Source organism: Coturnix japonica, chromosome 6 (assembly GCF_001577835.2).
Source record: "Coturnix japonica isolate 7356 chromosome 6, Coturnix japonica 2.1, whole genome shotgun sequence".
Lineage (NCBI taxonomy): Eukaryota > Metazoa > Chordata > Aves > Galliformes > Phasianidae > Coturnix > Coturnix japonica.
In genome coordinates, this window is record NC_029521.1 from 18,741,232 (window position 1) to 18,754,982 (window position 13,751).

At 34.6% G+C, this 13,751-nt stretch overlaps 1 protein-coding gene across 2 annotated transcripts in view; it reads right to left on the reverse strand.

The window, feature by feature from the left end:
- The window catches only part of LOC116653605 (kinase non-catalytic C-lobe domain-containing protein 1-like), a 33,574-nt gene that overhangs the window by 3,702 nt on the left and 16,121 nt on the right, over positions 1-13,751 (reverse strand). The window contains exons 4-6 of one of the 2 annotated variants that reach the window (XM_032445454.1): positions 9,266-9,412; positions 8,243-8,360; positions 3,651-7,863 (exon numbers count right to left, since the gene is read on the reverse strand). In XM_032445454.1, the coding sequence (XP_032301345.1) occupies positions 6,782-7,863; positions 8,243-8,360; positions 9,266-9,412 (1,347 nt within the window). In that variant the 3' untranslated portion in view covers positions 3,651-6,781. Of the gene's footprint in view, positions 1-3,650; positions 7,864-8,242; positions 8,361-9,265; positions 9,413-13,751 lie in introns of those variants that run through there. The other variant, XR_004307742.1, reaches the window with a different exon arrangement.

Consider the following 13,751-nt stretch of genomic DNA (forward strand, 5'->3'; position numbering starts at 1 on the left):
AAGCCTTACCTTAAATATTCCATCAATATTTCCTGTTCCTCTGTGAAAGATGTTAACGATATTGACAGAATTAACAACAGGTTAATTTGAAGGCAAAGCACATTAGTTGGTTTATAATTACTGGATGTTCAATTTGCAATGACTTTTTTTTTTTTTTCCCCCATCTTTATCAATTTAGCTTTTGACATCTGAAAAACACTTTAATGTGACAAAGATACTGTCCCACATACACTAACTGTTTCTCAGAGAATCCACATTTTACATTCCCTGATTTTCTACTTTTTGTGTATTTTTTTTTTAATAGAAGAACTTGACATGACATTACTACACAGATATCTTCCAGACCATGCTGCGCTAATAGTAGAGATCATCAACCTTACTTTACAATAGCTAAACATAACAATCTCTATTTATCTATCAAAGGAACATTAAAAAAACAACTCACCACAGGCAGAAACCTCTGGATTAGAGCAGACTCACTCACTATTTCAAAACAATATGGCATATTTTCTGTTGCATGTGTAGCCTCTAAGACAGTTATCTATATCTAAATATAAACTTTAGGCCAGAAAAACTACTGACATCAATTCAAGATTTAATCTGGAAAAATAAATAACTGGGACACATGAATTAGAAATAAAAACTAAAATCTCAGGATCAATTTGCTATTGTTTTATGAACATCTCTGTATCTCAATCAATGCTCACAAAATCTGTCTTATGCACAACAGTACATTATTTTTGACACATCTGTTTCTGCACTGTCATTTGCTGTGATTTATTTTTCATGGCCTTCGATATGGAACTGCCTTCATGAAGCACTATTCAGTCTTATCATAAGAAAGGCAGTGAATAGACTACTGCATCATCTTTAATCAATCAACAAACAACTTCCCTGCAATCTACGAAGAAGAGAAAAAGAACCATGTTAATTTTTGTAGCTGAAAATTTGTTGATAACTCAATACTAACCAGAAGATAGTTCAAAATAAATGTCATACTTTGGTCTCATACTGTTTAAATATTCCTTAAAGTTGAAACAGATAAGTTACTAATATTTCTTAAGATGTGCCATTAAACTCAGGTTTGTTTTTTTTTTTTTTTTTTTTTTTTTTTTTTTTTTTTTTTAAGAACTAAATTATTCTGTTCCCCACTGTGGCATGTTACAAAGAATTGGTAACTTCAGAACAAACAGATTTGAAGCCAGGTAACCTGCTCAAGTTTTGTTATTAACAGCACCTCTGAGTTAAATATTATTTCACAAATACATTTTTTTCGTTATATCTAGAAATAACTGTAATAAAGAGACATCAATTATGCAGCAGGGAGGAGGAGGTCAGAAAGTAAAAAGAATGAATTAATCTAAAGAACGTTTGAAACAGATCTTCGCGCTATTGACTTATTACCATCCCTGAGCACTGCTGAGCTCCCCTCCATAGCTTACTGGTTCTCAAGTGCCTCAGAAGTGCATTTACTTGCAGACACTGTACAATTAAAAAATGGAGCTGAAGCTTCAAATTCATCCTAGAGAGTTGACACAAGTAAAGGGAAATAATGAGAAATACCACAGATTGAATAGAACACCTCAGGACATAGGAATATTTCTGTAGTAAGTATATACCATTGTCACATTTCCCTCTAAGAGAATCCCTCCTCTTGAAGTTTATGTCCCTAGAGGCTCTAAAAGCTGCAGCAGAGAGATGGGCTTCCTACATTCTGTATACAAATCACCTCTCACTTCAGGAGGAGGTGATGAATAGCTAGCAAGGGAAAGAAGAATCTCTCACTAAACTAGAGATTGAAGTTAGCTGTAAAGCAGGAAACTGAAAGGTATTTCTCATCAGCTTTGGAATATCCAAGCTCTCCAGAGGAAGAAAGAAATGACAGATATTTAAGCAAAGCAAGAAAGCAATAATAAACTCTAAGACCAGCAGCAGAAGATTATAAGACAAAGTGTCAATGATTGATAACAAAATGGGATGAAAAGGTACCAAAAACTGAAATCCTGTTTCAGAAGAAAAAATGATGCAGGAAAAACAAATCTTAGCAGAAGTGAGAATCAGTGCCATTCACAAGACAGTAATTAACCTGATACATGAAAAAAAAAAAACCAAAAAAGATATAGTCTGGTTACAGATTGGTGAATGCTATTGAAATGTATACCTTCATTGTTCCTCTCTGACAAGCATCCTAAAAATTAAACTTCAAGTATTAACACTTGTAGTTTATCTCCTGTACTTACATAGAGATGGTCCCTTACTGTAATTCATGTCCTCCTCACATTCTTGACCACACCAATTCATTCCTGGAAAAAGATACCTGAGAAAGCTCTGTTTCTAATGTCCATAGTTATTCCAAATGCTTACCCTACCCCAACTAGAAAGAGAGGAAGTTGGAGGACTTCATCTCAAGACCCCCAGAGATCTGCTGGGGAGTTGCCCTAACATTTTGTGGGGGTTATCCAATTATAGTAAATGTACATAATACATGCTTCATCACACATTTACAGTTGTGATGAAGAATAAAAGAACTGGTTAAAAATATTTTTCTAATTAAAAAAATAATACTAATCTCAACCTAGGTTACTTAAGCACCAAGGCAGGTATTTTACTCGATGCACAGACATGTTCTGCTGAACATGCTTACATTTGGTAAACATGTAAGTGGAAATTTTTCTCACATAGACATACATCTCAGGGTTTTTTATTTGTTTTTAAAATTGCTGATTGTAGCTATTGTTCTTTCCTACAACATTAGAAAAGAAATACAAAACCTCAACTAACCATGAAAAATTCTGTAATGATGGAAAACACTTAAAAATCCTGATCAAACAGTTTATAGCAAGTATTTTAGCAATACAAGATCAAAACAACCCTTCGACACATGTAAGGCCTCAAGTCAGTTAAGTCACTATTTTAATATTGATTAAAACTTTTATTCTAGATCACTGCCGTTAATACTGAGCCAGAGAGCAAACATGAAAATTCAGTGCCTCTTTCAATTTTTTTCTTCATGTTTTAAAAAGCACCTTTTCATGTGAAGAATTACATACCCATTTTTAAAGCAAGAAAGTGTTTTTCCACAGAACAAAAATCTTTGACAGTATGTAAAAAACCATGACTGATTACTGCCTATAACTACATACTGAAGGCATTTTACTGTATGCCATAAAGACTGTATTGTAAATGCTACTTGCTAAGAAAACGATGCTTTCCATTGGTGTTGTAAAGATCACTTAGTAAGTCTATTATTTCATTAACTGTTAATACCAGAACTGTCCAAACTCTTTGTAAAAATGATGCCAATATACTATATTCTGTGAACATAACACTACCATATTTTTAACAGCCAAATCAAATGAAGTTCCATTATTCTTTACTTAGTAAGTACCATCTGGGAATAAACATTTTCTTTCTTCAAGTGGTATTTCTCCAGTGTTCAAGTGTCATTCTCTACATTTCACTTTCTATCATGCTTGACTAGATATGAATGACTAACAGAAAACAAAGACATAGATGCCAGATTTCTGTTAATTCTGCTCACATGAAGGCCACAGAACTTGAATCACACGGAAACATTTAAATGTGTTAGAGATGATATACACCTGATTGGAATGAAATTGGTTAGAGAAATAAGAGATCCCCACTCAAACTTGAAGTGAAAAATATTTATTTATGGCATGCAAGACTATAAAAACCTCTGAGAAAACCCTCACAAGATACATTGCAGAAGCCAGACAAAAGCAAGCATTTTTTAGTAATGCCTACTAGCATTAAAGCACACAACATTAAAAAGCAGTTTTAGGATATTAGAAAAATATTGTCCACTGGAGAAGTATTAGTGACAGGTAAGAAAAAAAACCTGTCTGTTCTCCAGAGTAGACAAGGTTGATCTTCAGCCAGATGGAACTGATATTGCACACTCTCTAAAGAACAAGAAATATATGAAGACATTCTAGAGGTACTCTCCTAAAAGCCATAAGTATGCTTATCTGTTATAGAAAACTAGTGAAAGAGCAGCACTGTAAATCTTCTGAAGCATTGTCCATTTATCCCAGAAGATAAAATTTCATTACTGGGGCTTCACGCTTTTTGTGTTTTGAAGCAAAGGAACAAACCCCCAGAGTTAAGGGTTTGGGGTTTTTTTTGTATTCTGTAGAATTCTGGCAATAAGAAATGAAAGGGAACTTGAAAATGTACAGATAAATCAGGTGCGACTCCTTCACATAACAGATAGCACAGCATGATTTTATTTTTGCAGTTGTCAGGAAGAAAGACAGAGGCAAGCATTTTAGAAGTCTGAGGAAAAAAAAAAGTCTTAGAAGAGACAAAAAAAAAAAAAAAAAAAGCTGAAACATTTAAAACAAATAAAGCAAAATAAACCAAAGCCTTACATAAGACAACATAGAATTCTCCTTAGATATCAATAGCTACTGAAAATGAATTACCTTCCTCCAGTACGACGTTAAGAAAACAGATTACCTTGCTACACACGTTACTTTAGGTTCCATTAATTTGCAAGAAGCCTAGGTAGTGCTCATATTCATTGACACATCTAAAAGCGCTTTTCATTCCTCCAGCAGTTCAAGATAAACCTCTCTGATTACTTCAGACCAGCATACAAATTTAAGAAGCTCTGAAGAGTGGTAGAACATGAATGTTTGTTGGAGTTTATGACCAAAGAAAAAAAGAAAGAAAAAAGAGATACAAACTATGAGTCTATAAAACCTGTTAGCTTACAGAAAGCAACTGCCACTCTGTTGACTTAATTTCAGATTATGTGTACTAATACAGATCTTACCTGAGTTTGCTAATTCACATGACTGTCCTGCAAGTTCAATGGGAGCAAGATAACCTCACCTAATAAAAGCCTACTTATTTTGAAGAATGAAATTCTGCTCAGATGGAAAGAATATTCATTGATGATGAAATTTATGAAGAAGAGGATTTCAGAAGGGCAGACAAACCTGAAAACATACTTTAGTTTAAACCCAACCACTGCTGCAGGAAAAGAAAACAGGACATTGTTTCAGCTTTTAGATTCTGGAAGAAGTCTGGGAAAGCGTAACTCTGAGGAAGATTATTTTCTCGAAAGTATCTTCCATGTACCCAAACAGACTTAAGTTATTGTACTAATAATCCAGTAAGGACAGAATATATATCTTATTTCAACAGATTTGTTCCCCTCTAAAGAACTCTTGTAAATGCAGTCAATTTATTTTCTTAAGAGATGGCACCTCCTACCTCTCTAGTTAAGGGGCTGAAGGAAAGCAACTGAAGAATGGTACCTTTATTCCTTAGACAAAACTAACCTGACTGGAATTGCTTCACTCCTTGTTAAATATACAACTATCTGCAAAATAAAGAAGGCTTATGTGTGGCCATAGGAACAAATGACAGTAAAAGCAGAAGAATATGGAGTGATTATAGATCTGATTATTCTTTTGTACTCCTAATTACATGGGCATGCACAGCTCAGACAAGAAAAAAAAAAGGAGGGGGATAGGTTTTTAACAAATGAAACTTTCCCTATAGTCTGAAAAAAAATCTTGTGGAATTTAAAACTAACTGAAGGAGTCAATATGCATGTAACGAGTAACACCCTCCAAGAGCAAAACCTTGCCATGTGTTTCTTATTCANAGTATCTTCCTGCACTGAAAACTTAGTAAGTACAAATTACTGAAGGAATAAGTTGGAGGAAACAGGAAAAGTCAGAACAAAGTCAGTGGTTTTTTTTTGTTTGTTTGTTTTTGTTTTAAAGTTCTCATGGACTAAAGGCTGTTTACACAATTGATATTCTAGGTTACTGCTCCAGTTGAGGTGTCCAGGCAATGTGAAAAGAAGAACTAATACAAACTGAAACTAACTCCAAATACACGGGATGGTGGAAAGACTGGCTATTAGAGATGGAGAACGAAAATGAGACATTCTGTAAATGGAGTAAAGTTTGTGCTGCTCATTTTTTCCCAAGTCAAAGTGAGGCTGGAGAAGATTCAGCCATCCTGCATTCTTAGTAAGCAACTCTCTCAATCACAAGGACTAGCTTTATCTCTTTGAGTATTACACAAGAGAAAACTGTAAAGTCAGAGACCAAACTTGTCCACCCTGAGAATCTATAACTTGAAGAGACAAGTGACAACGCTGCACGGTCTATCAACAAATTGTAGCAGATTAATATCAGCTTTCCCTCCTCATATTTCGCTATATATAGAGAGAAACAAAATGCTTGAGACAACAAACCTATCGTATTGTGCACACTTGAATTCTATCATGAAATACACATAACACACAAAAGCTGTCATTTAAGAGCACAGAATACAGTATATGTACAATTTCCAAAAGCCTAAACATACATGTGGATTTAAAAAGTGGAGTCTTCTCCCCTCCTGAAGCAGATAGGATATTGCCATTGATTTCAGTGAGGTCAAGTTTACAGCGAGAAACCACAATTTCCATAAGCATGTGGGAGGTCAACTGCAAGGTAGTGAACTTTATGGACTGACAGTAACATAAAAGGATTAAAAATTTACACGTGCTTTGGTAATGCTTTCTAACATATGTAATTAGCTATGAATCATGCTATGAAGCATACTCCAGTACCATTTGTAAAAAAAAAAAATAAATTAAAATGAAAGTTGATTTTGTAATTTTGCTGCAGCACATTACTTTTAAAGAGAAAAAAGCATCACCACATTTCCAATTAAACTCTTAAAGTGTGCAGACTAATTTGATTTTTCAGGATGCTGAAGAAGGAACGGAGAGAGGGATGAAAAGCAAACACATTTAAGTCATTTCCTCTCCACATAAGTGACCACAGCAACTATACAATGAAGACTTTATTTTTACTACCTGCTCATTACTTCTGATTTCTGACCCTCTGCCTCCACACAGATTATCTTCATTATTGTTTGCGCTCAATGCACCGCTGCTTAATTCTGGAGACCTAATTAGGTTTGATCCATATCTGCTCCCACTCGGTTTTGTTGTTAACACTGAAGTCATCTTGTTAAAGTGCGATAAGGAATTGTCATTTGACCCTTGAGAAGTTTCAGTACAGTCTTCCAATGCCATGCAATTGTCTAGCTTTTTTGCTCCAGTAATCGATAGATTTGGGCTTTTTAGCATACCAGCTGTATTGGACACTTCAGAGGTAGCATCAGAACAATCTTCTTTAAGATCAGATGAAATAAAACCTATCTTTTTACCACTAATAAGTGATATGTGTTCTTCTAGATTCATGCCAGACACTTGTGTACGCACACAAGATGCTTCTAAATGAAGATCAGTAACCTGGTGATGCTTTGGTTCTGTTTTTGTTGGAATATTAACAGCAAGTGAATTAAGATTTCCCTTCGAAAAACCAACCTCATTATTATTGTCTAGAGGTAGTGACTCATGCATAAGCAAGTGATTTTTTTTAGCTAGTGGTCCACTGTTGGTTACAGATGTAAAAAAGTGATTTGTATCTGTAGGTTCAAGTGGTAGCTTTGGAAAAGTTTTAATTTTTCTCAAAGAACCCTTCTTAAAAACGCCATCTCTCTCCAGGTCATTATCACATGATTTTATATCCAAAGCAACACTAGCAAAACCATTAGTATATTCTACGTGTTTGTCCTCTTTGCTCTTTTTCTCTTCAGTTGTGAGTAGAGAATGTTGAGTTTTCTCATTATCCAGATCAATTTGCTTTTCCTTTAAGCTACTTTCTCTGCCAGTCACCACAGGAACTACAGAAGAGTCCTTATGACAAGTAGCTGCCACATCTTCTGCTGCAGGCGAATCACCTATGTTGTGTATCTCATTTGAGTATAACTTAGATCCCAAACTTTTCTGAAACACTCTTCCTTTCCACATGTTATCACAGGCATCTAGATGCAAAAACAGATGCTTATATTAAATGTGCATTTAAGTCTTCTAATCTTTCCTAATAAATCTTTATACTACTTAACTGTGGTAGCTGAAAAAGCATCTTAAGTTACAAAACTTATGTTAAGAAAATGTAATGATTTCAGGACAAGTCACTCGTAACACTATGTATAGAGTCAAAATAAGGTAAGATACGTTTTGGATAAATTTAGTTATTATATCGTTAAGAGTTTTGTCCCCTGCTCCCCACCTCCAATTCATAAATATTTATAAATTCAACATCCAAAAAGGAACCCAGAACAGGAAAGCATATACAGTATTCTAGAAATCTTTAGATAATCTACAATTATAGATTGTAGCGTAAGTATATTTTAATCTTACCTTGAGAAGCACCAAATGATTCAATTGAAAGAACCCTTCTTCCAACAGCAGACAGGCTTCGACAAATACTACTTGATGAAGCAATCTTCAGTTTTTCCTCACATAATGACAAAATACTCTGGAGAAAATTAGTGTTAAATACTTATTTAATAATGAATAGATATGTGAATTTTGAGTAAAGTGAATCATGTTAACTTGCACAGTAGACCTGAAATTATAAGACGTTACTCTGGAGAGGTCTTTCTTGCACAGTTCATTATACTCTACATTTCTATTATGTAGTTGAATTCATTTATCATTTTTACCACAGGCTATCATGAGATTATTTAATACAGTTCAAGCGCTAGCCTACAGTTAGAACACAATGAACAACTGATAAAAATTAATCATCTTAAATGTCATCCTGCATGAATAATGTACTACAAATGTAGAAAGCTAGCATGGATTATTTTTTTAAGTATTCACTTGAATCAAGCAGTATGATTGTCCTCAGTATAGCTCCCACTACACCCTTCTGCTCAACAAAGAGTCCAGTGGAAAAGGAAGGGAAAAGTACAGATTATTAAAAAACGATGTTTATATACTACTCTAGGCCAGCCATGGTTCACACCATTTTTTTGATAATGTGAACAGTCAGCAATAGTTTTCACCAATTACAGACCAATTGCTACACAATCCCTTTTGTGACATGATCTATGGTATATGAATAGAAGTACAGGACCTGATCAAGCAAGCTCCATAACAGTAACAGTCTGGACAAACAGGTTTGGATCCACAAGTGTTACATCCAATTTTCTTAAAAACGGAATCACCCCAACTCGTTTACTTGGGGTGATATCAAAATTGTATTTTTACTACATTAGGAAAAGAGAAGCAATTCTGATGAGTCTGGAATAATTTCAGAATTCCAGTAAAGATGAAACATACTACATATAAATAGCATATCTTTTAATAACCACACATGCATATGCATTTCAGATATTTTTTTAAAATGGAAAATTATGGAGATTTTTTTTTTTTTACCTCAATATCTGGCCTATTTTCAGGATTCTCCTCCTGCATTTGTTCCAAGAGAGTATGCAGATCTTGCCCAAATTCTGATTCTGTCTCTGGTTCTACAATATACTCAATAGCTGCTTTCAACGTTGCACCCAAAGAGTAGATGTGTGCCTGTGTCAAGTTTAAAAAAAAAAAAAAAGACATTGAATATATTACCAATTCTCTTGCCAAAAAAGCTTTAGAACATAAGGGATATATCTTACATTATTTGCATTTATAGCTAATCAGGTAACAGTTTGCTGGTTGGTTGAATTTAAACAGAACAAGATGAAGTAAACAGGGCTTCAGTCCTGCTTTGTGGAATGTGCACATTACAGACAAAAAGAAATAACCCCCTGGTCCTGCTAGGACCGTTATTTTTTCTCACTAGTAACCAGTATTAGAAATGTTCATTAGTTACTTTTAAACATAAAGCCCAGCTGTGTGTGCCTGTAAGTAGTATTTAAGTTAGAAACATGCTGAACAATTGAAGTGACATTTAACAGTAAAAATATTTGACAAATTAAACTTACCACCAGGGTTAAAGAAAATGAGCAGAAACAGTATGGCATAATACCATTTCCTCGACTTCGAAATTCTAAGAATTACTCCATATCTGCATACTCTCTTTCTGATAAGCCCACAACTTTGCAATTAATGCAAATGAAATGATGCTCTCACATTCAGTGCTAATTGAATTTTTTTTTCCAGACAACACAGGTTTGCGCTTTTTCTTTTTCTTAAAAAGCAACCATTTCAGATCTGTTTTAGTAGTAGTGGCAATTTATCCACAGTGGCTTGTATTTTAATTGTATGTTCCATTCAGTGGATGCAATTCAATAAAATTTTAATCAAAATTTAGAGTAAAAATTTGCAAAAAAATACATTCAAATGTAGATGTAGTACAGCCAAACTCAAATTTACTGAGCACATTTTCCCTGGTTTTCAAATGAGTACATGAATAGAATGAACAGTTTGGAGCTTAAGAAACTGCCTGTAAAAGAATGGTTAAGATAAAAAATGCCTTGACAATGCCACAACTGATCATTAAAGCATGTTAGCATCTCTAAGTTCTGGAGAGACCGTCTAATTCCTGTTGCAAGATCAAAACAGTCTGTAGTAGCAGAAGGACATGGAACTACAAAGCCTAAGCACATAAACCACTAACAGGAAGACAACTTTTTCTTCATACTTCCAGAAGTTATCCTTACCCCCACCTACACACATTTTAATTGCATAAAAACAACCTCTAATCCAGACTAACACAGTCAGAAAAAGAATATATTTCTCAGAAATAAATATTCAGAGGATGATGATCTTACAGTTTGCATAATTTAACTTGCTGTAAAACTAAGTCACTATAAATTAACACCTTTCTAATGTCCGCCTTAAACAGAATGCCAGTAACTACTGAAAAATATCGAGAATTATGCTTCAGTAACTTCCGGTGTGCAGAAGAAACTTAACTACAACTCCTTCTACGATTCCTGAACATGTATAAAGATAGTTCTATAACTTTTTTCCCCAGACTGCTTCATAAGGCTTTGAGCAATGAAAAAGTAGTGTGGAATTTACTGCTTTTGACATTAAGCACTGTTTCTGTGAGATAAGTCATCTTGTTAGATCACTTATTAATGGACTGCATAACACAAAACTCTACATATAATTCATGGGGGAAAAAAAAAAATCAATAAGAAGAACAAAGAAACAGAATTTAAAGCAACTCTAAATAACTTTGTACAAACATAACTATACTGTGGGAATTTAGATACTGGACATGAGTTATTCAGTGTACTTGATATGACCTACAACAAGATGACATCAATGACATCATTTGATATGACCTGCAACAAGTGACTATTAAAAGAAGAAATTAGTAAATCTTCTAAAAAATGATGAAAATAAACTGTAATGTACAAATTATTGAAATTTAACATTCAAATATAGGCAGTATATCCAGAAACTCAGAATACCAGGTGAAGTAATTCTGTATGTGAACACACTTGGACTCAGAAGGTATGGCTGAACAGAATAACCAATTTAAACAACTCTATTCTACTCCTAACCTCAGCAAAGAGTAAAAAAAATCTTTATTTGGGAAATTTGCTTTCAGACTAACATTGCTATGCAATTGTTATTAAAGCTTCACTAACGACACTTTAAGACAATATACCACTAATGTGATTTTTGATTGTGCAGCAAAAGTAACAACACCTCGTATATGTACTCCAATGATGAACCCTGCACTTCTATTTATTCATCATAGTGTTGTATTTTATACAGGTGTTAAGGTTTACAAACGCAACAGCAGGAAGTAAAAAGAAATCTATTTATTCATTCGTAGGGTAAAAGAAAAAGAACAAAAAAGAACACAGCAACTAAGCCTCAAGGAACAGACTATTTTGTTATGCTTGGCATGTCTTTAACAAACCACATCAAGAGGCTATACCTGTAGCCCTGAAGTAAGAATTACAAATAGTTTACCTCAAATTGTGAGCTTACCTGAAACATTTCTTCTTTTGTTGGCATTTAACAGGCAGATTACTTGTGGAAACCTGGGGGAACTATAACATGGATGGAATAGATTCTTCTTCCTCCCTTCTCCTCTTTTTGCTCAGTTGTGGAATTTTGAACATGTGTGTAGACACAACTCTCATGACAATTTTATCATTTACACATTACTTGTACATTTAGGTCTCCAAAAAATGTGTACGATTCCTCATGTACAAAATGTAGTGCCTATTCTAAACTGATATTGCTTAAGGTTATGTAAGATTACCTAGGCTTCTCTTGGTAAGGAATATAATCTCATTACAATAAAATTCAAATGTCAGCTACAAAAGCAGGACAGAAATGAAGAAAAACTACTCTGAGCAAACATGAAAATCCATCTTCTAAAAATATTTCATCATCCATTTGATTATGAATGTGGATATGACAGGACATAAAAAAAGGAAGGGCAGAGTGATATATTACCTTATCTCGCTCTTTCCAACTAATCTCTGTTCACAGTGAAAACTTGCATTCCCTGGTCTCCACAATCTCCAAACATTCAAGTTTAGAAATTTTTAATTCTTTGCATGAGGTCAGATAGATTTATAGAATTTCAACATATTCTGCTTCTACTGGTTTCAAAAAGTGATGCTAAATATTTTGAGGGACCTCTTACATGGAAAAATGAAGAACCTATTTTACCCTTATTTATTTCACCACAAACACAACGTTATAGACACACTGCTTTCTATTTCATCTTATTTTATTCCTATGCATATTTAGTAAATACGTTTTCACAGGTACATTTTAACACTGTATTTCTCCCCCACTCTGGATCTCCCTTCTCAGGGAGTTATAGAGTGCAAGGAGGTCACCTTTGGTCTCCTTTTCTCTAACTAGACAACTCAAGTACCCTGAGGATCTCCTCACTGGACACGCCTTCCAGGCCTTTCACCAGCTTTGCTGCCCTCCTCCAAATGAATTCAAGTACCTGAACTTGAATCTTTATGTTGTAGAGTCCAGAACTACACACAATATTCAAGGTGAGGCTACACCAACACTAAATATAGCAGGAGAATCACCTCTTTTGACCAGCTGGCTATGCTGTGTTTAATGCATCTCAAAATGCAGTTTGCCCTCTTGGCTGCCAGAGCACACTGCTAGATCATGTTGAGCCTGCTGCTGTCAACCAGCACTCCCACATCCCTCTCCAATGAGTTGCTCTCCAGACACTCATCCTCCAGTCTTTATCTGTGTCCAGAAATTTACATATTAGACTTACAGGATATAGAAAGCATAAAGAAGAACAGATTTGTTGCTTCAACATATGGCATTATTCACATCATCACAGTATGCCACTTTATATTTGCTTTCATTAAGGTATCCATGAGTTAAAGAACAGTTATTTCAACTTTAAGCCTTCTATGAAAAGTGGAACAATGAGAAAATGAGTTTATGTTCATCCACTAGGTGGTGTGTTCCCCAAATTCATGCATCAAATCTTTTGCTTCTACTCTCCACACTGTATAAGAAGTTGTTTTCACCTTCTGGGAGAAATGCAAGATGATAAATGCAATAAATAATGTAAATTCACAAGTATAGAATATCTGATGCCTACTAAAAAGTGACTGCTCTCAGTGAAAGCAACCTCACAATCTAAATTTCCCCACTGCCAGGGAAGATTTTGCCTCAGTTTCTTGTGAGAGGCATCAAGGGAGGTATTAATCAAAAACCAAGAAATGGTTTTAAACCCTAAGAAGAATGGTTTATGAATTATAGGAACTGCTACATTATAGAAGCTGATAACTGGCATGCATTTCAAGAAAGATCCAAAATGGAAAAGACACACTAGAACAAATAAACAACACCAACCAACTTTCTTCACAGTTCCTAAAGCAGCTTGTAAGTCAAAGACCATAACTGACTTGTAACAAATACTCAGGCCACGATGGCAAGACTGTATTATACTATAAGCTTG